General features: G+C 47.6%; 2 protein-coding genes across 5 annotated transcripts in view; one reads left to right on the top strand and one right to left on the bottom strand.

The window, feature by feature from the left end:
* The window catches only part of EZR (ezrin), a 71,637-nt gene extending 61,505 nt beyond the window's left edge, over nucleotides 1–10,132 (top strand). For both annotated transcript variants that reach the window (XM_049904726.1, XM_049904736.1), the window contains 4 exons: nucleotides 6,424–6,584; nucleotides 6,963–7,055; nucleotides 8,545–8,796; nucleotides 9,573–10,132. In XM_049904726.1, coding sequence (XP_049760683.1) covers nucleotides 6,424–6,584; nucleotides 6,963–7,055; nucleotides 8,545–8,796; nucleotides 9,573–9,737 — 671 coding nt within the window. In that variant the 3' untranslated portion in view covers nucleotides 9,738–10,132. The remainder of the gene's footprint in view (nucleotides 1–6,423; nucleotides 6,585–6,962; nucleotides 7,056–8,544; nucleotides 8,797–9,572) is intronic.
* A 700-nt stretch (nucleotides 10,133–10,832) lies between these two features.
* The window catches only part of SYTL3 (synaptotagmin like 3), a 112,421-nt gene continuing 104,192 nt past the window's right edge, over nucleotides 10,833–19,061 (bottom strand). For 2 of the 3 annotated variants that reach the window (XM_049904701.1, XM_049904710.1), the window contains 4 exons: nucleotides 15,596–15,701; nucleotides 14,207–14,312; nucleotides 12,846–13,051; nucleotides 10,833–11,892 (listed from right to left, as the gene is read on the bottom strand). In XM_049904701.1, coding sequence (XP_049760658.1) covers nucleotides 11,783–11,892; nucleotides 12,846–13,051; nucleotides 14,207–14,312; nucleotides 15,596–15,701 — 528 coding nt within the window. In that variant the 3' untranslated portion in view covers nucleotides 10,833–11,782. The remainder of the gene's footprint in view (nucleotides 11,893–12,845; nucleotides 13,052–14,206; nucleotides 14,313–15,595; nucleotides 15,702–19,061) is intronic. The other variant, XM_049904718.1, reaches the window with a different exon arrangement.

Here is a 19,061-nt window from a genome sequence, read left to right as displayed (position 1 = left end):
GAATATACCATAATTTATCCATTCATCTGTTGATGGTCACCTTGGTTGCTTCCATCTTTTTGCTGTTGTAAACAGTGCTACAGTAAACTTGGGTGTGCATATATCTGTTCGTGTAAAGGCTCTTATTTCTCTAGGATATATTCCAAGGAGTGGGATTGCTGGATCGTATGGTAGTTCTATTTCTAGCTTTTTAAGGAAACGCCAAATTGATTTCCAAAGTGTTTGTACCATTTGACATTCCCATCAGCAGTGTAGAAGTGTTCCAGTCTCTCCACAGCCTCTCCAACATTTATTATTTTGTGTTTTTTGGATTAATGCCAGCCTTGTTGGAGTGAGATGAAATCTCATTGTAGTTTTGATCAGCATTTCTCTAACGGCTAATGATCGTGAACATTTCCTCATATATGTTAGCTACTCGAATGTCTTCTTTAGTGAAGTGTCTATTCATAGCTTTTGCCCATTTTTTAATTGGGTTATTTGTCTTTTTGCAGTTGAGTTTTTGCAGTATTTTGTAGATTTTAGAGATCAGGTGCTGATCAGAAATGTCATCGCTAAAAACTTTTTCCCAGTCTGTACGTAGTCTTTTTACTCTTTTGGTGAAGTCTTTGGATGAGCATAGGTGTTTGATTTTTAGGAGCTCCCAGTTATCTAGTTTTTCTTCTACGTTCTTTATAATATTTTCTATACTGTTTATGCCATGTATTAGGGCTCCTAATGTTATTTCTATTTTTTCTTCCATGATCTTTATCGTTTTAGATTTTGTATTTAGGTCTTTGATCCATTTTGAGTTAGTTTTTGTGCATGGAGTGAGGTATGGGTCTTGTTGCATTTTTTTGCAGATGGATATCCAGTTATGCCAGCACCATTTGTTAAAAAGACTGTCTTTTCCCCCATTTGACTGTTTTGGGGCCTTTGTCAAATATCAGCTGCTCATATGTGGATGGATTTACATCTGGATTCTCAATTCTGTTCCGTTGGTCCACGTATCTGTTGTTGTACCAGGACCAGGCTGTTTTGACTACTATGGCAGTATAATAGGTTCTAAAATCAGGTAAAGTAAGGCCTCCGACTTTATTCTTCTTTTTCAGTAATGCCTTATTTATCCGGGGCCTCTTTCCCTTCCATATGAAATTGGTGATTTGTTTCTTCATCTCATTAAAGAAAGTCCTTGGGATTTAGATCAGAATTGCATTAAATGTATAGATCGCTTTTGGTAGAATAGACATTTTTATAATGTTAAGTCTTCCTATCCACGAGCAAGGTATGTTCTTCCACTTATGTAAGTCTCTTTTGGTTTCTTGCAGAAGTGTACTGTAGTTTTCTTTGTATAAGTCTTTTACATCTTTGGTAAGGTTTATTCCTAAGTGTTCTATCTTCTTGGGGGCTACTGTAAATGGCATTGATTTGATGATTTCCTCTTTGATGTTCTTTTTGTTGGTGTAGAGGAATCCAACTGATTTTTGTATGTTTATCTTGTGTCCCGATACTCTGCTGAACTCTTCTATTAGTTTCAGTAGTTTTCTGGAGGATTCCTTAGGGTTTTCTGTGTATAAGATCATGTCATCTACAAATAGAGATACTTGTACTTCTTCCTTGCCAATCTGGATGCCCTTTATTTCTTTATCTAGCCTAATTGCCCTGGCTAGGACTTCCAGCACAATGTTGAATAAGAGTGGTGATAAAGGGCATCCTTGTCTGGTTCCCGATCTGAGTGGGAAAGTTTTCAGGCTCTCTCCATTTAGGGTGATGTTGGCTGTTGGCTTTGTATAAATGCCCTTTATTATGTTGAGAAATTTTCCTTCTATTCTTATTTTGCTGAGAGATTTTATCATGAATGGGTGTTGAACTTTGTCAAATGCCTTTTCTGCATCAGTTGATAAAATCATGTGATTCTTGTCTTTTGTTTTATTTATGTGGTAGATTACATTGTTTTTCTAATGTTGAACCATCCCTGCATACCTGGTAATGAATCCGACTTGGTCATGGTGAATTATTTTTTTTGATATGTTGTTGAATTCCATTGGCTAGAATTTTGTTGAGGATTTTTGCATCTACATTCATGAGGGATATAGGTCTATAATTTTCTTTTCTTGTGGTGTCTTTACCTGGTTTTGGTATCAGGGATATGGTGGCTTCATAAAATTAATTTGGTAGTATTCCATCCTTTTCTATGCTCTAAAATACCTTTAGTAGTAGTGGTGTTAACTCTTCTCTGAAAGTGTGGTAGAACTCTTCAGCGAAGCCATCTGGACCAGGGCTTTTTTTTGGTTGGGAGTTTTTTTGATTACCTTTTCAATCTCTTCTTTTGTTATGGGTCTATTTAGTTGTTCTACCTCTGTGTTAGTTTAGGTAGGTAGTGTGTTTCTAGGAATTCATCCATTTCTTCTAGGTTTTCAAATTTGAGTATAATTTTTCATAGTAATCTGATATGATTCTTTTAATTTCAGTTGGGTCTGTTGTAATATCGCCTATCACATTTCTTATTCGGGTTATTTGCTTCCTCTCCTGTTTTTCCTTTGTCAGTTTGGCCAATGGTTTATCAATTTTGTTGAGTTTCTCAAAAAAAAAAAAAACACAGCTTTTGGTCTTGTTAATTCTTTCAATTGTTTTTCTGTTTTCTATTTCATTTAGTTCAGCTCTAATTTTTATTACTTGTTTTCTTCTGGTGCCTCTGGGTTTCTTTTGTTGCTGTCTATTTATTCAAGTTGTAGGGATAGTTCTTTGATTTTGGCCCTTTCTTTTTGGATGTGTGCATTTATTGATATAAATTGGCCTCTGAGCACCACTTTTGCTGTGTCCCAAAGGTTCTGATAGGAAGTGTTTTCATTCTCATTGGATTCTATAAATTTCTTTATTCTATCCTTAATGTCTTCTATAATCCAGTCTTTTTTGAGCAGGGTATTGTTCAGTTTCCAAGTGTTTGATTTCTTTTCCCGTTATTAATTTCCACTTTTGTGGCCTTATGGTCAGAGAAGATGCTTTGTAATATTTCTATGTTTTGGATTCTGCTAAGGCTTGCTTTATGACCTAATATGTGGTCTCTTCTAGAGAATGTTCCATGTGCACTAGAAAAGAAAGTATAGTTGGTTGCTGTTGGGTGGAGTGTTCTGTATATGTCTACGAGGTCAAGTTGGTTGGTTGTGGCATTTAGATCTTCCATGTCTTTATTGAGCTTGTTTCTGGATGTCCTGTCCTTCACCGAAAGTTGTATGTTGAAGTCTCCTACTGTTATTGTGGAGCTGTCTATCTCACTTTTCAATGCTGACAGAGTTTGTTTTATGTATCTTGCAGCCCTGTCATTGGGTGCATAAATATTTAATATGGTTATATCTTCTTGGTGTATTGTCCCTTTAATCATTATATAGTGTCCTTCCTTATCCTTTCTGATGGATTTAACTTTAAAGTCTATTTTGTCAGAAATTAATATTGCCACTCCTGCTCTTTTTTGATTGTTGTTTGCTTGATATATTTCTTTCCATCCTTTGAGTTTTAGTTTGTTTATGTCTCTAAGTCTAAGGTGTGTCTCTTATAGGCAGCATATAGACAGATCTTGTTTTTTAATCCATTCTGCCACTCTCTGTCTCTTTATTGGTGCATGTAGTCCATTTACATTCAGGGTAATTATGGATAGGTATGAATTTAGTGCTATCATTTTGATGTCTTTTTTTGTGTGTTGACAGCTTCTTTTTCCCACCTGACTTTATGTGCTGAGTAGATTGTCTTTATATATTGTCCTTTCCTCATATTTGTTGTTGTTGACTTTGTTTCTGCTGAGTCTGTATTTTTCCCTTGTATTTTATTTTGATGAGTAGGATAGTTTGTCTCCTTTGTGGTTACCTTATTATTTACCCTTATTTTTCTAAATTTATTTCTCTGTATCACCGTATCTTCCTCTCCATATGGAAGGTGTATGATTACATTTCTTAGTCTCTCTTTATTATTTTAATATTGTCTTCTTTTATATAATAACATTGCCGTTACCCTGTGCTGGGCTTTATTTATTTATTTTTAATCTTGCCTCTTTTTTTTTTGGATTTCCCTGTCTGGGTTGACTTCTGGTTGCTCTGCGCAGTGTTCTAGTCTTGGGTCGATACCTGACATTATTGATTTTCTAACCAAAGAACTCCCTTTAGTATTTCCTGTAGTTTTGGTTTGGTTTTTACGAATTCCGTCAACTTGTGTTTATTTTTAAATGTCTTAATTTTACCTTCATATTTAAGAGACAGTTTTGATGGATATATGATTCTTGGCAGGCAATTTTTTTCCTTCAATTTTTTAAATATGTCATCCCATTGCCTTCTTGCCTGTATGGTTTCTTCGGAGTAGTCCAAGCTTATTCTTACTGGCTCTCCCTTGTAGGTGACTTTTCTTTTATCCCTTGCTGCTTTTAAAATTGTCTCCTTATTTTTGGTTTTGGCAAGCTTGATAATATGTCTTGGTGACTTTCTTTTAAGATCTACCATATATGGAGTTCGATGAGCATCTTGGTTAGATATCTTCTCATCTTTCACAGTATCAGGGAAGTTTTTTGCCAACAAATCCTCAACAGTCTTCTCTATATTTTCTGTTATCCCTCCCTGTTCTGGTACTCCAGTCACTCGTAGGTTATTTCTCTTGATAGAGTCCCACATGATTCTTAAGGTTTCTTCATTTTGTTTTTTAATTCTTTTATCTGATTTTTCTTCACATATATTAGTGCCAAGTGATTTGTCTTCGAGTTCAGAAATTCTAGCTTCTACTTGCTCAGTTCTGCTCCTCTGACTTTCTATTATCTAATTCTGTAATTTTATTGTTAATCTTCTGAGTTTCTGATTGCTGTCTGTGGATTTTTCCAGCTTATTAAACTTTTCATTATGTTCCTGAATAATCTTTCTGAGTTCTTCAGTTGCTTTATCTATGTGTTCTTTGGCTTGTTCTGCGTATTGCCTCATTTCCTTCCTGATGTCTTGAAGGGTTCTGTATATTAAACTTTTGTATTCTGCATCTGGTAATTCCAGGAATGTACTTTCATCTAAAAGATCCCTGGATTCTTTGTTGTGAGAGCTTGTTGAGGTGATCATGGCCTGTTTCTTTATGTGACTTGATATTGACTGTTGTCTCTGAGCCATCTATAAGGTATTGTATTAGTTTATGCTTGCTTACTGTATCGTAGCTGCTTGCTTTGTTTTGTTTTGGTATACCCCTATGGGTTGCTTGAGTGAGCTAGCTTGATTATTTTTGCCTTTGGAGCTCTGGTGTCCTGTCCCCAGCTGGCTAGAGCTGTTATCAGCTATATCAGTCTAGGAGTCCATTCAGTTTTCTTGTATGAATTCAGCTCAGGTTTCCAGGTAGCTGATACCAAGTGTGTGGTCAGGCTGTGTCCTACAGTCTTAGAGGGACAGGGGTGATTGGCGTATATACCTGTATCTGATTGCAGCAGGGAGGTCACGCTCTGAACAAGGCAGGGGGCTGAGAACCGACCCCCAAGTGTCTCTGAGGAAAACGCGTCTCTGTTCCCTAGAGCATGCTGGCGGGTGGGCTCTGGAGAGGGACCACGGGCACCCAACGATTTTGTTGTAAGGCCTGGGAGGTACCAGTTATCCCTGGGCCCATGTTGCAGGTGGCTGGGTGACCCAAGTGGAGCCACCAGTCCTTAAGTCCCTGTTGTGGGTAGGTGAGGACCTTGTTTAATAGGCAAAGCAATGTCAAACGTCAAACACCCGCGTCTCCACCGCAGCACTGAAATGGTTGGAGTTTGCCAACAAGGGCCTATTCTCCTGAAATAGGTCCACACAGGTCCACGCAGAAGGGAAAGGTGCTCAAGGTCCATGGACAGGAGCCGCTTCTGTCCTGAGCTCCCCCAGTTGACAGAGCTAGCCAATTATCTTTTCCCCCGAGTTGGAAATTTTTTCCTTCCCCAAGGCCGGGAGGACAGCTACAGGTGCTCACCAGGGTCTATCTCAGGCCCAGGGATTCGGCTGCTGAAGCTGGGTTGCGGGTGGCGGGAGGGTGCAGTAAAATATAGGCAAGTACTTAGCTTTTGCCGAGAGCGCCCTTCTGTTCAGGTTCCGGAGGTGTGAGTGGGCTGTGTGGCTGCTGCTTCTCCCTGAGGAAACTGGGGCCGAACGCTAGGACCAGCCCGCCGCCGCCACTCTGAGGGCTCCCCGCGATTCAGGGCCAGTAACTCCTCTCTGCTTCTGAACGGTCTCTTCCTTCCCCTGCCCCTCAGTTCGTTGTCTGAGCTTGCCTTTCGTGCTCACGGCTCCCAGCTTGTCACAAATACACTCATTTCACTTGTTTTTTCAGGTCTTTGTTGTAAAGAGGGCTCGAGGGAAGCGTCTATTCCACCATCTTGGCTCCGCCCCCAGGCTAGGATTTTAAGGCAAGGGCTCTAGGGTCCTTACGCAGCTGCGTACTTAAGCATCTTTGGCCTGTGTCTTCTAGAACTTTCTGACCAGATCCAGAGAGCCCTGCAGCTGGAGGAGGAGAGGAAGCGCGCCCAGGAGGAGGCGGAGCGCTTGGAGGCTGACCGTGTGGCTGCGCTGCGGGCCAAGGAGGAGCTGGAGAGACAGGCTGTGGATCAGATAAAGAGCCAGGAGCAGCTGGTAGGAATCACCGAGTTTCAATATGCTGAATTATGGAGAGGCTGTGCTGGGGATCGAAAAAGTGACATCTGCCTTCCAATAGTGTCTGTCAGGGGTGTAAAGTGATCTGCAGGAGGGTGTAGAGTGGCCGTGGTGGGGAGGGGGCCATCCCTGTCATCTTTGCATCCCCAGGCCGCTGTGCTGTGGCTGGTGGGTGGAGGCGGAAATAGTGGCTTGGTCAGAGCACAAATGGACACTGTTGGCCAGTGAGTGGGGGACATCTAGGGGACGTGGCGTGTCAACGTGGAGGCTGTTCACCTGAATGTGTGCCCCATGTGAATGTTCATGAATGGACGCTGCTGAAAGGGTTCCAGAAATTTCTGTCTCTTGCCTCGCCAGGCCGCGGAGCTGGCCGAGTACACGGCCAAGATTGCCCTGCTGGAGGAGGCACGGCGGCGCAAGGAAGACGAGGTGGAGGAATGGCAGCACCGGGTGAGCGGCCACATGGGGCTGGCCGGGGCACTTCCCTGTGGAGATGGGTGTGGCCAGCATAGGTCTGACCAGGCTGGGCACGGAGCACTGCAAGCTCCTGGGTTGTTTCACAACGCCCTGCCACCCTGCCGATACCAGTTGTATGATTTCAGCTGAAATCCCCTGAGGAATGGGCTTGCCCTGCGCGGGAGGGAGTGTATCTGGTGGATTAGCAGAGGACAAAGAGCCGCTTTTTTCTTCCCACCCACTTGGTCTGGCCACCCCGAACCGTGCAGCCTGGTGCACACAGCCCCCCCTTTGGGAGCTAGTTTAAATCCGATTATGCCAGTGCACCCAGCAGTGGGCCACGGGGACTGAAACAAGACTTCCCGCCCCACCTACTTGCTGACGAGTGCAGCATGGCACAATGGAAGACCCACGGCCTTGGGGTTCACGAACTGGGGCTGGAGTCTAGGCCTGGCCATACACTAGCTGTGTGACCAGGGGCAAGTGGCCTCAGTTTCCTCCTTGTCAAAAGGGGGTGAGAGGAATAGCCAACTTGCCAGGTTGCTCCAAGAATTAGAGGTCACTGTGTGGCCCAGGACCCGTCCAGGGATTGAGAGCCTGTAGCTGTAATGCTGAGAACCAGGGTTAGTTCCACAGTGCTTGTCCCTCAGTCTGATTCTGCCTGCCCACTGGGAGGCACGTCCCAGAGAAGGTGGGGCTTGCCATAGGCACTGGGAGCCAAGCTTTGGGAAGCTCCTCCCCCTCCACCCCACCCTCGCATGGCCTTTCCTGCTCCCACATCTTGGGGTCTCCTTCTCCTGAGAACAGAGTCCCGTTTGTCCAGAGGGGCCTTTCCCTTCCTATTCGCCCCCACCCCAATTCGTGCCCCCCTCCCAACCCCAGTGACATACACAAGACTTCGGTTCTTAAAAAAACAAAGTCTTTGGAGAAAGTCTTCATTGTACTGTATTAAGTGAATAAAGCTGGTTATAAAGCACATACAAAATGACCTCCCCCCAGGGTGGGATGGGAGCGGGTCTGCCTGCCTGGTGAGGGTCAGCAATGGGGGTATGAGGGGTAAGAAAACACGTATTAAGGGCGTGGCAGGTCAGCAGGTACCTGCCCAAGGAAAGGTGGCCAGGCGACACGCCAGTTGTCAGAGTGGCCTTCTGTAGCGGCTGTGCTGCGGAGCATCTTTGTTCCTTTAGTCCCCTTTCCCCCAAGATGTTTATCCAGTGAGCACATTGAGGATCATGGACAGAACAAAGCTGTGGTGTTTAACGTGTGAAGGCTCTAGTATCACAGCTTCTCCCAAGCTATGGGATGATGGGTAACTGTCACAGCCCTGAGCCCCAGACACCAGCCAGCTGACCTGCAGAGGGCCCCTGCCAGGTGCTGGGTCAGCCCAGGGTGAGCAGATGGTGAGGAGGACAGAGTTCTGATGATCTCAGCAAGGGTCCAAGGCGAGGCCGGGTGAGACTCTGACTCTGGATCTGGCCCACAGGCCAAAGAGGCCCAGGATGACCTGGTGAAGACCAAGGAGGAGCTGCACCTGGTGATGACGGCGCCCCCACCGCCCCCGCCCCCCGTGTACGAGCCAGTGAATTACCACGTCCAGGACAACCTGCAGGAGGAGGGCCCCGAGTACACGGGCTACAGCGCCGAGCTCTCCAGTGAGGGTATCATGGGCGACCGCAACGAGGAGAAGCGGATCACCGAGGCCGAGAAGAACGAGCGCGTGCAGCGGCAGCTGCTGGTGAGAGCGGGGAAGGGGCGGGTGGGCGGGGCTATGGGGGCGGGTGGGCGGGGCTCCGGGGGAGGGCAGGGGCGGGGCTGCGGGGGACGGGGCGGGGCTGGTGTTAGGGCATGGGGTTCGGCTTTGGAGAGAAAGGGCAGGGACGGGGCAGGGCACCTGGCGCGTTTGCTTTGGTGAAAGCAAAGGCAGTGGAATGAACAACGAGGGTAACAGTGCCCAGGAGCAATCTCTAAGTTAAAACCCACTGCCATGGAGTCGATTCTGACCCATAGTGACCGTATAGGACAGAGTAGAACTGCCCCACAGGATTGCCAAGGAGCGGCTGGTGGATTTGAACTGCTGACCTTTTGGTTAGCAGCCAAGCTGTTACCCACCAGGCTACCAGGGCTCCATCTCTAAGTTGGACAGGGGCAATTTCAAGATAAATAGACATAGATAATGGCCACGCCTCAGCAGGAACTCCTTTCCCTCTCTTGTTCTGCTGCCTTTGTGGCGCATAGAGATATCATTATGTGCCTCCGGGCACTCCTGCTAGACTTGGGCCTGGGGCAGGTTCCCCCATTGGGTCCCTGCCCGGAGCAGCAGAGACATCACAGCACCTTGGGGCCCCAGGGGGCTGGCTTTGCCCCTCACTTGAGTAGTCTCCCACTCAGCACCCACTTCTCTGTCATCGCTTTTCCCATGGGGAGGGGACAGGTGGCATCGCCTAGACAATCAGGTCACCTGTGACCTCTGGGAAAGACAGGTACCTGACTGAGTTTCCTTCAATGCTGCAGACTTTGACCAACGAGTTGTCCCAGGCCAGAGATGAGAATAAGAGGACCCACAACGACATCATCCACAATGAGAACATGCGGCAAGGCCGTGACAAGTACAAGACACTGCGGCAGATCCGGCAGGGCAACACCAAGCAGAGGATTGATGAGTTCGAGGCCATGTAGACGCTCCACAAGTGGGGCAGAACTGTGGGCAGGCAGGTTGGGTGTGATGGCTTCTGGGAGTCACTGTCAGACACCTGAAATAGGTATTTTTTTAGTATTCTAAGTCTAGAAACCCCTCATCATATTCCAGTTTCTTTAAAAAGCGAGTAGTTATTTCAGTGGGAATACTCTGGGGCTGAGGACCAGTGGAAGTCTCCCTGGTTTGTTATCCCAATTGTATCATAGTGCCAAACAGGCCTGATTTTTATTACGGTGGGATCACTTCCTGTTTTGTGCTTGGAGCAAGACCAATCTGAATTAAGGAAAGATGCCTGTAAAGTTGGAATAGCAAACTTTGTGCTGGGCATGTGTGATACAAGATTAAGTATAATTAAAGAGAACCACGCGGTGGCTTATATTCCGTGCCATACTTTGCTTTTTCTGTATTTTAAAATGAGCTTAATTGGTTGATTTGTTCTTGATTTCTATGAAGATTCCACCTTTGTATATTTGTTTTTTGAGGGGTGAAAATTATTTCGAAAATGGAATCTAAAACACACACAACACATACATTTCCTTCCTCCAGTGCAGTCAGTCGACCAAAATCTGCAGCGATCATTCAGAATAAACGATATAGGAGGACACTCCTGGATAAACTTTTTTGTTCTGTTTTGCTTAACAGTTAGAGGAACACATTGTTGGACTTCTTTACGCCTAATTAACGACCAGCTGTAGGGTATAGTATTTATATATAAGCGATAATATGGGTTTGTAACATTAGTTTAAAAAGGGAAAGTTTTGTTCTGTATATTTTGTTACCTTTTACAGAATAATAAAAGAATTCCATGTGAAAAGCCATGGAACGCGGCACTTGCTCTGATGTGGCGGCTAGCCGTCAGGAAGCTGGTTTCCCTGTTATCCTCCCTTCTGTAAAAATGACTTTTTTTACTCATTGTGTACCTCATGCATGTAATTGAGTGTGCACTCCTTGGTTTTCTAACAAAGCTTCTTGTTTGAAAAATGCACGCTGTTTTGATAATTCAGACTCCAACCCTGAAGGGACCCTGTAAACCTGTGTATCAACCCAGTGTTCCCACAGACCTTCATTCTGATCTCTTTCTATTTGCTTCCCCATCATGGAAAAGCCACCTAAACGTCAGCTGCCGTTCCTGTTGGTTCTTCTAGCTCGTTCGTGGCTTCCTTTCTACGTGCTGCTTTGTCCTTTCAGCTAATTTGTCGTGTGCAGCTGCGTCCACACCACAGCCACGTGAAATAAAAGATCGCAAGGCCTTGTGCAGAGTTCATGTCTGCTTACATGTGCTGGGGTGGGACAGTGTCTTGGGAACTCCATGGGGTTCTCTGCAAGGGGTCACTGCACAGTCCTCAAGTGGACCCCTGAAAGCAGGGGTCTTCCCTCATGCCTGATGGGGTGATTTTCGTAGCTATACAACCTCCATAAATCTTTTCCAAGTAGTGTAGGAGAGTGGCTGAAACATCTGCATTGATCTGGTAACCAAAAGGTGGTGGTTCAGACCCACTCAGCCGGCATAGTGGAAGAAAGGCCTGGTCATCTGCTTTCAGATTACAGCCGAGAAAACTGTGAAGCAGTTCTGCTGTGTAACACATGGTGCCGCCAGGAGCTGGAATCAACTCACCGGCAGGAGGGATTGAATACTCACTGCATTATTTTTTTCTCTTTGGAGTGAGCGTAGCAGGACCACCAGCTAATTAATATTCAACGTCATTTCATAAGCTCTGGGAGACACAGGTAGCCAATGAACGTTTATTGCAATCTGGCCATTGCCATTTCTCTCAAAGAACAGATCACCAACCTGAGACGTACTAATATAACAGCAACAATTGCTCTTTTTAATTTAAATATACAGACTGAGTCATCTCAAAATGTCATCTCAGTATGGCACGTGGCTGTCGAAACTTTTTCACCGTCCAGCCATCTGTGAAAGCTTTCCAGCTGTGCCTTCACTGCCCTGTTCCTACAAAAACCTTCCCCGGTGTGCAGTCCTTAAACACCCATCAAACACGGGGACAGACTTGCAGCTTCCGCTTCAGTGTAGGACGAGTGTCATGTCCGTCCACAAATTGGGGTTGGAAAGCACCTTCTGCCATTGGAGCTTCGATGGCGAGCAAGAGTCGGTGCCGCTAGCTGGCTCTTCCTCTGTAATGTGAATAACAAATTAGTAACTAGTAAATACCATCCCTTTCTTCGGCTTTTTAAAAATGAGGGCCAGCTAGAAAGCGAAGTGTTTTTTCACCTCAACTTAAGACACCCTATTAAAATGCCAACCACTGGAGAGTGACAGACCCCCTCGACAAAACTAGTGTTCAGAGAGAACTAACTGTTCAGGCGGTCCTGCTCAAGTGCTGGAAGTCCTTAGGGCCTGAAGCGCCATCTTCTTTACTGTGGTTTGAAGTGAGGAGGGGTTTTGACTTGGGCTGGTTGTTCACGAAAAGCAATTGACAGCTTAATAAATTACCTGGGTTCCAGGCAGGTGGGGAGTAATCCAAGACTGGGGGCCATATTTGTTCATGGAAAGGAGGTCCTTAGGAGAAGGGGGTCTGTTTTGGGGAAATTGTGATTTAATAATGAGTCTTGTTCATCCTTATTGGCTCCCGGTTGGAGGTGTCTATGGTGGTCACAGTGTTGGGGACCCTACCCATCTCGAGTAGGTGGGGGTTGGGCAGTCAGGCCCTCCTCAATGAAGGACTGCCCCAAACAAAATGCCAGCAGCACCCCTGAACGGCACCGCCATTTTGTCCCACTCCTGATGAAATGCCTTCTGAATTGCCATTTGTTTGGGTTAAGAAGATATTTTTCTTTAAGACGATAATCCTTTTCTGATGTCAGAAACAAAAGCGGATACTGTACCTAGTCCATTTGGAGGTCTGTAATTTTTGTTTCTTTAGCAGACCTAAATCCGATTTAAATTGTTGGAATATTTTGCTTTATTATCTCTCAGTAGTGAGTAAGAATTAGTAATTTCCACTTAGGGTGGGCCAGGCTGTCTCAAAGCTAGCTAAATGCTCTGCCATTGTGGAAGCATTTTGTTCTTTTAACATCTTTCATGTAAGATCATCATTAGGATAAATAAGTATTTCCCATGGACTTACTTGAACCAAGCCTGGCTCCACCCAACAAGCGGTCATTCATACCGAAGATGGCTTGGTCCCAAACGGTTAATTCCAAGCTGGACTGCCTCAGCTGAGAGGTGGTCACACCACTGAAGACAAAGGAATGCTTCCACTGGGGACAGGCTTGCTTCTTCAGGACTGGCGACTTCAGTCTTAATTTTTGTTGGTTTGGCAGAGTGAGGCAGCTAGACAAAGAAATACATGCAAACCCATAACAATCTTCCACAGCCTCCTTCCCTAGTGGTACGCCTGCACCCCTGCAGACTATAGGTGCTAAGGAGGCAGCTAAATCCACTCCAAAATGAAAAACTGAAACAGTGGATTAGAATGGAATCCCTAAGACTACCTGAACCTCTAGCTAGGGTGTTCAGATTTCTCTCAGAGCTGAGTTCCTCACCTGGCACTAGGGATAAATTGGAATTCTGAGGTAACGTGGCCCTTGTTTTAATCTCTTCTCTGGGGTGTACATGCCAGCCTCCCACCATGCGATGGTACAGCTTATGAGAACTGCTACAGCAACCAGACCAGAATTTGGTGTACAGTTATTATCTCACTCCCTGTGACTCTGCTTTCCTCAGGAACATGAATGTGGAAGGTTAAGTAACCTGTCCAAGGCCACGCAGATAAGGGTGCTGAGGACAAGGACTCAGTTCTATCTTGACACCGTAAGCCATGTTCCTCCATTTTGGCACCGACTCGGGGAAGGAGAGTCAAATTCAATATACTGATTACCCGTGTTTGCTTCACCTTTGGAGAGACCAGCACACCTGTCCTGGGCCAGAATGATTGAGGGTCACCCATGTTACTCTGATCCAAGAGCAGATGTTAAGCTAAAGAAAAGTCACTGAACACACCACATTTTTCATGCTTGATTAAAAACTGATGGACTGATGGAAGAAGGCCTGGTGAGATTTGTTTCAGGTCAAAATGTAGCCTTCCAAATGTAGCCTCAGCATGTCCACATCCCTTGAATTCTTGGAAATCAGGGTCTTTAACATGGGTTGTGTTGGGTTTTCATAGGCAAGCTAAAATAAGACGAGTTTAAAATGGCCATCTTATACTTTCTAGTGTTCCCTACAGGTTCCAGGTCCACACCATCTATCAGTAAATAATCATTCCTAGGAGGTGCAAACAGTTAACATACTTAACTGCTAACTGAAAGGTTGGAGGCTTGAACCTACCTGGGGGTACCTTGGAAGAAAGGCCTGGCTATCTGATTCCAAAAGATCAGCCATTGGAAACCCTTTGGAGCACAGTTCTGCTATGGTACCCCTAGGGTTGCCTTGAGTTGGAGTCGATGGTAACTGGTAAATAATTCTTTGATTAACTCTAATACCTACCCTTTAACGAATGAGTTTAAGGTACCATCGGACCTCACAGGTAAGTTCTTGGCTCCCAGCACTACCAGACAGAGTTGACCATTAAGTGGTGGCTGGTCGTCTGTTCCTGGAAGGAAACCCCATGTTTAGTGTAAAACCCATTTCTACTGATACATGAGTATGCAGTACCACCACCCCAAACTGATAGCTGAGTGAGAGAAGTTGTTACAGCCTTCAGTTCCCAAGAGAGCAGGCAGGAAGAGGCACAAGTCCTGTCCCAGCACACACCGTGTCCCACTAAGTGCCTAGCGTGGTGGCAGGTGGAAGGATTGCTACAATCCTAGGAAAACAGCAGCAAACAAAGGAACCGAAGGAGAGGACAGATGTAGAATTTTTAATCTTGTTGTAGTCAGTGGTTTGGGGAAGGTGGGAGCCCCACAAACTGTTCTGGGGAGGAGGTGGCCACAGGGTGCTTGAGGCTGTTCTGTCAGTGACTCCTAGGGCTTGGGTAGCAGAATCTCCTTTTACAGTCAAAAAAAAAAAAAAAAAAAACCATTGCCATCGAGTCAATTCCGACTCACAGCAACCCTGTAAGATGGCGTAGAACTGCCTCCGCAGAGTTTCCAAGGAGCACCTAGTGGGTATTAACTGCCACCCTTTTGGTTAGCAGCTGGAGCTCTTAACCGCTACGCCACCAGGGTTTCCACTAAAATCCACAATGGAGTTGTGCCTTCTCACCCTCATATTTGCCATATGCCCCCACATAATTTAAGTTAGTTGAGTCTCCTGTTGGAGTCCCTGGGTGGTGCAAACAGTTAACGTGCTTGGATGCTAACCAAAAGGTTGATAGTTCAAATCCACCCAGAGGCACCTCAGAAAAAAAAGGCCTGGCAAGCTACTTCTGAAAAATCAGCCACTGAAAACCCTATGGAGCACAGTTCTACTTGACACACATGGGGCTGCCGTGACTTGGAGGCGATTTGATGCAACCAGCTGGTTTTACTGGTTAAGCCTTCTGTAAGGTCCCCTTCTCTCACTGGGTAGCAGGCCTCCGGGGACCCCGCACAGGGATTCATTCACTTTGAGGCTTGCTGGCCCAGAACCTTGAAACACACACCTGATCTTAGATGGCCCAGTGCCAAGCTGCACTGCAAGGGCACGTGTCCTAAGACCTGCGTAGAGTGGGCGCGACGGCCTCACCACGTTTATGGAAATCTGGTTCCAAGTTAGGCGGTTCCAAAGAACCCATTTCCCAGTAGAACTACTCATTTGCTGTTAAGAGTCCGAATGACTAGTGTGGAGGGTCTATGGACAGTTATGCCCAAAACATTTTTGCCCCCTTCAAGCTGGCCTGCTGCCCCAGGCTTTTGTAACAGTGATAGGGACGAATGCTCGAGAGGATACACCTACCTTCTTGAGCCTCCGGGAGCTTCCTGGGCCCTGAAGGGAGGACGAGTTTGGCCCGAACTGCAAGTTCTCCATTATTGTGAGGGACACTGTCTTCACACGTCTCTGCCTGGGGGAAGAGGCGGGGCTCAGAAGGAAGACCCTAGTGCCCGGAGCCTCAGGTTGTTCTGCCTTAGCTCTCTCCACAAATGCCCCCCTCCCGAAGCCACTGTAGGCGGGAAAGCCATTGGGTGGAGGCAACAGGGACACAGAGAACTTGTCTTTGTTTCAATTTGTTGCAAATCTTGGCCGCCAACTTGGGGAGAAACAGCCACCCCAACAGCCCACATCAGCCAATGTGCCCCACCAGAAGAAGAGGGGCCCACCAGAGGAGGGGGTCCACCAGAGGAAGAGGGGCCCACCAGAAGAAGAGGGCTCACTAGAGGAAGAGGGGCCCACCAGAGGAAGAGGGGCCCCACCAGAGGAAGAAGGGTGTCATGAATTGAATTGTGTCTCCCCAAAATATGTGTTAACTTGGTTAGGCCATGATTCCCAGTATTGTGTGGTTGTCCTCCATTTTGTGATTGTAATTTTATGTTAACAGGAGTAGTGTGGGATTGTAACACCCTTACTGAGGTCACCTCCCTGATCCAATGAAAAGGGAGTTTCCCTGGAGTGCAGCCTGCACTGCCTTTCATCTTACAAGAGATAAAAGGAAAGGGAAGCAAGCCGAGAGTGGGGACCTCATACCACCAAGAAAGCAGTGCCAGGAGAAGAGGGTGTCCTTTGAACCCAGGGTTCCTGCGTGGAGAAGCTCCTAGTCCAGGGGAAGATTGATGACAAAGACCTTCCTCCAGAGCTGACAGAGAGAAAAAGCCTTCCCCCGGAGCTGATGCCCTGAATTTGGACTTCTAGCTTACTTTACCGAGAGGAAATAAATTTCTCTTTGTTTAAGCCATCCACTTGTGGTATTTCTCTTATAGCAGCACTAGATGACTAAGATGGGCCCACCAGAGGAAGAGGGCCCACCAGGGGAAGAGGGGCTACCAGAGAGGAAGGGGCCCCAGGGAGCAGAGGGCCTTCAAGGGCACTGGCACATCCCCACGGGGTGGTCCTAAGAAACTCTGCACACAACCTGGGTTTGAAAAAATTAGTAAAATCAGCGTCCCAGTCACTTCCACCTAGGCCAATGAAGACGAGGTTACTCTTCTGTGCCAGGGACACCCTGGCCTGGAGGACCACAGGCTGTCCAGAGCCATGAGTTAGTTCCCTTCTGAGGGAGTCTGGCCTCCTCCCTGTGCCCCCACCCCCATCTCCCTGATCATCAGTGATTTCGTCAGAAGCATGTGAAGGAAAGGCTCAGAGAAGACCCTGAAATTGAATCAATCTTCTACCCACTGTGGGGCGGGGGGGTGGGGGGGGTGGGGCAGGGAGGGCTTAGGTTCATTCAGTTCCCACTGTGATGGTGAGTCCACCCCCAGCAAGAAGCAGCCCCCAGATGACAGCTCTGGGTCTATGTGGTGGGTGGCAGCTCCTCCTGTCCAGCTCTGGGGCAGGAGTGGTGAGGAGGGCTGTTGGCATGGAAGAAGCTGGCCCTTGGGTGTGAACTGCAAGACGCCTCCACCCTTGGCTCCAGAAACCATGTGCCAGCCCCTGGCCAGGGGCTCATGTCTGTCAGCTGGCATTGGGGGACACCCTTCGACTTGGTGCTGTCTCTCCTTCCACAAACATTTGTGGCTGCTCGTTTTCACCTGGCCCTTGCCAAATGCTGGTGACAGAGGTGACTCCATTCCAGTCCCTGGACTCCAGCCTACAGTGGAGTGTGTGGAGGGGAGGGATTCAACTTCCCATGCGGGTGGGCCCAGGCAGGGGGGTCAGGGAGGGCATCCTGGAGGAGGTGTTCATTTCAGAGACAGAGGGGCAGAGGGAGGGGCAGCACAGAAGCCAGAGGCCTGGGGCATCCTGAGATGCAGCAGGTCCTTCAGCGTGGCCCCAGCACAGAGGCGGTGGGGAGAGGGGGCACCAGGCCTGGGAGGAAACCCGCAAAGGCAGGCATGGTGCAACTCTGCTTTACCTGCTGGGGGGAGAGGGGCGAGTGGGTGTAAAGGAATAATAAGGACAGCTCGGATGCACAGGGCTTTTCTTTTCTCTTCTCTTTAAATTAAACCAGCTTTCTTGACGCTGTGAAGGAGACACCAAGTGGCAGCAGTGTTCCCCCTTCCCCTTCCCAGGAGCTTAGCAGGGGGAAGACAGGCAGGACCCCCTGAGCCCTGAACCCTGAAGGAGAGATCATTTCAGGCAGGGAGAATCAGGAGGGCTTTGTGAAGGAGGTGGGATTACAAGAAGTCTTGTAGAAAGACCTGTGGTAGAAAGACAGTATTCCTAGTGGAGGGCGGAGTGTGCACTGAGGCTCCCAGCAGGACGAGCCCGGGCAGCACAGGGTGACAGGAGAGCAGGCACAGAGCCAGTCGGCAGCTCCAGGCTGAGGCCTTGGGCTTTCTCCTCGAGTGGCTGGAACCATGTGGTCTCTGAGCATAGGTACCGCAACCCAGCTTCAAGAAGCAAGGGGACACCCGTGACCTTTGAGAGAGCCTGCTGTGAGTGCTTTGCACAGAGCTGGCAGGAGCCATGCTTTCTCCCCTCGCTGTCTCATACGCAGGCGCCCTCATCCTGGGTCTGAGTACGGAGGAGCTCCGGAGAAGTAAACGCTGACTCCCTGCCTTTCCTCTTATCTGCAGGGCCGGTGCACACAGGTTCAAACCACACCCACCGGTCCCCCTCTCCTGCCTGGCCCACCTGCCTGGGTCGGCCTGCTGTCCCACGCTGCTGCAACGCCAGCCAAGCCTGGAGCCCTGGGGCTGGCCTCTGCCCCCAAGAGCCCTGGTGCCGATAACGGGATCCCAGTCAGTCAGGGGCCTTTGTGCCCACAGAGCCCAGTAAAGAAGGCCAAGCCCCGCCCCAGCTGCCACCACCAACACAGGGAGGGCCCACAGGAGACCTGCCAGGACCAGGCTGACATCCAGTGTTGGCGCTGCGTGAGAGTGGGGCTATCACCGGCTTGAACAAACCTGAGCAGTTTAAAAAAGAAATCTCAGCCTAACTCCCTCAAAGGAGCCCTGGTGGTGCAACGATTAAGTGCTGGCCTGCTAACTGAAAGGCCAGCAGTTCAAATCCACCAGCTACTCCTTGGGAGAAGAAACCTGGGTATCTGCTCCGGTAAACATTACAAGTTAGTAAACCCTATGGGGCAGTTCTACTCTGTCACACGGGGTCACTATGAGTCAGAATCTACTAGACACCATGAGGACCACAACCTCACCCAGGAGAAGCACTGCGTGGAGCCATTTCTCGCCTACAAAGTTTGTATTTTGAAGTGGCAGGTGGAAGGCCCAATGCAGTGCATCTGAGGTCCCCGCTTCCCCAGTGGCTTTGCCTTTTGGTTTTGCCAGTTTAGTTCCGCTGGTGGGGGGGTGGGGCCAGTCGCAAGCCA

Source organism: Elephas maximus, chromosome 1, assembly GCF_024166365.1.
Source record: "Elephas maximus indicus isolate mEleMax1 chromosome 1, mEleMax1 primary haplotype, whole genome shotgun sequence".
NCBI classification, from domain to species: Eukaryota; Metazoa; Chordata; class Mammalia; order Proboscidea; family Elephantidae; genus Elephas; species Elephas maximus.
This window is presented reverse-complemented; position numbering and strand designations above follow the sequence as displayed.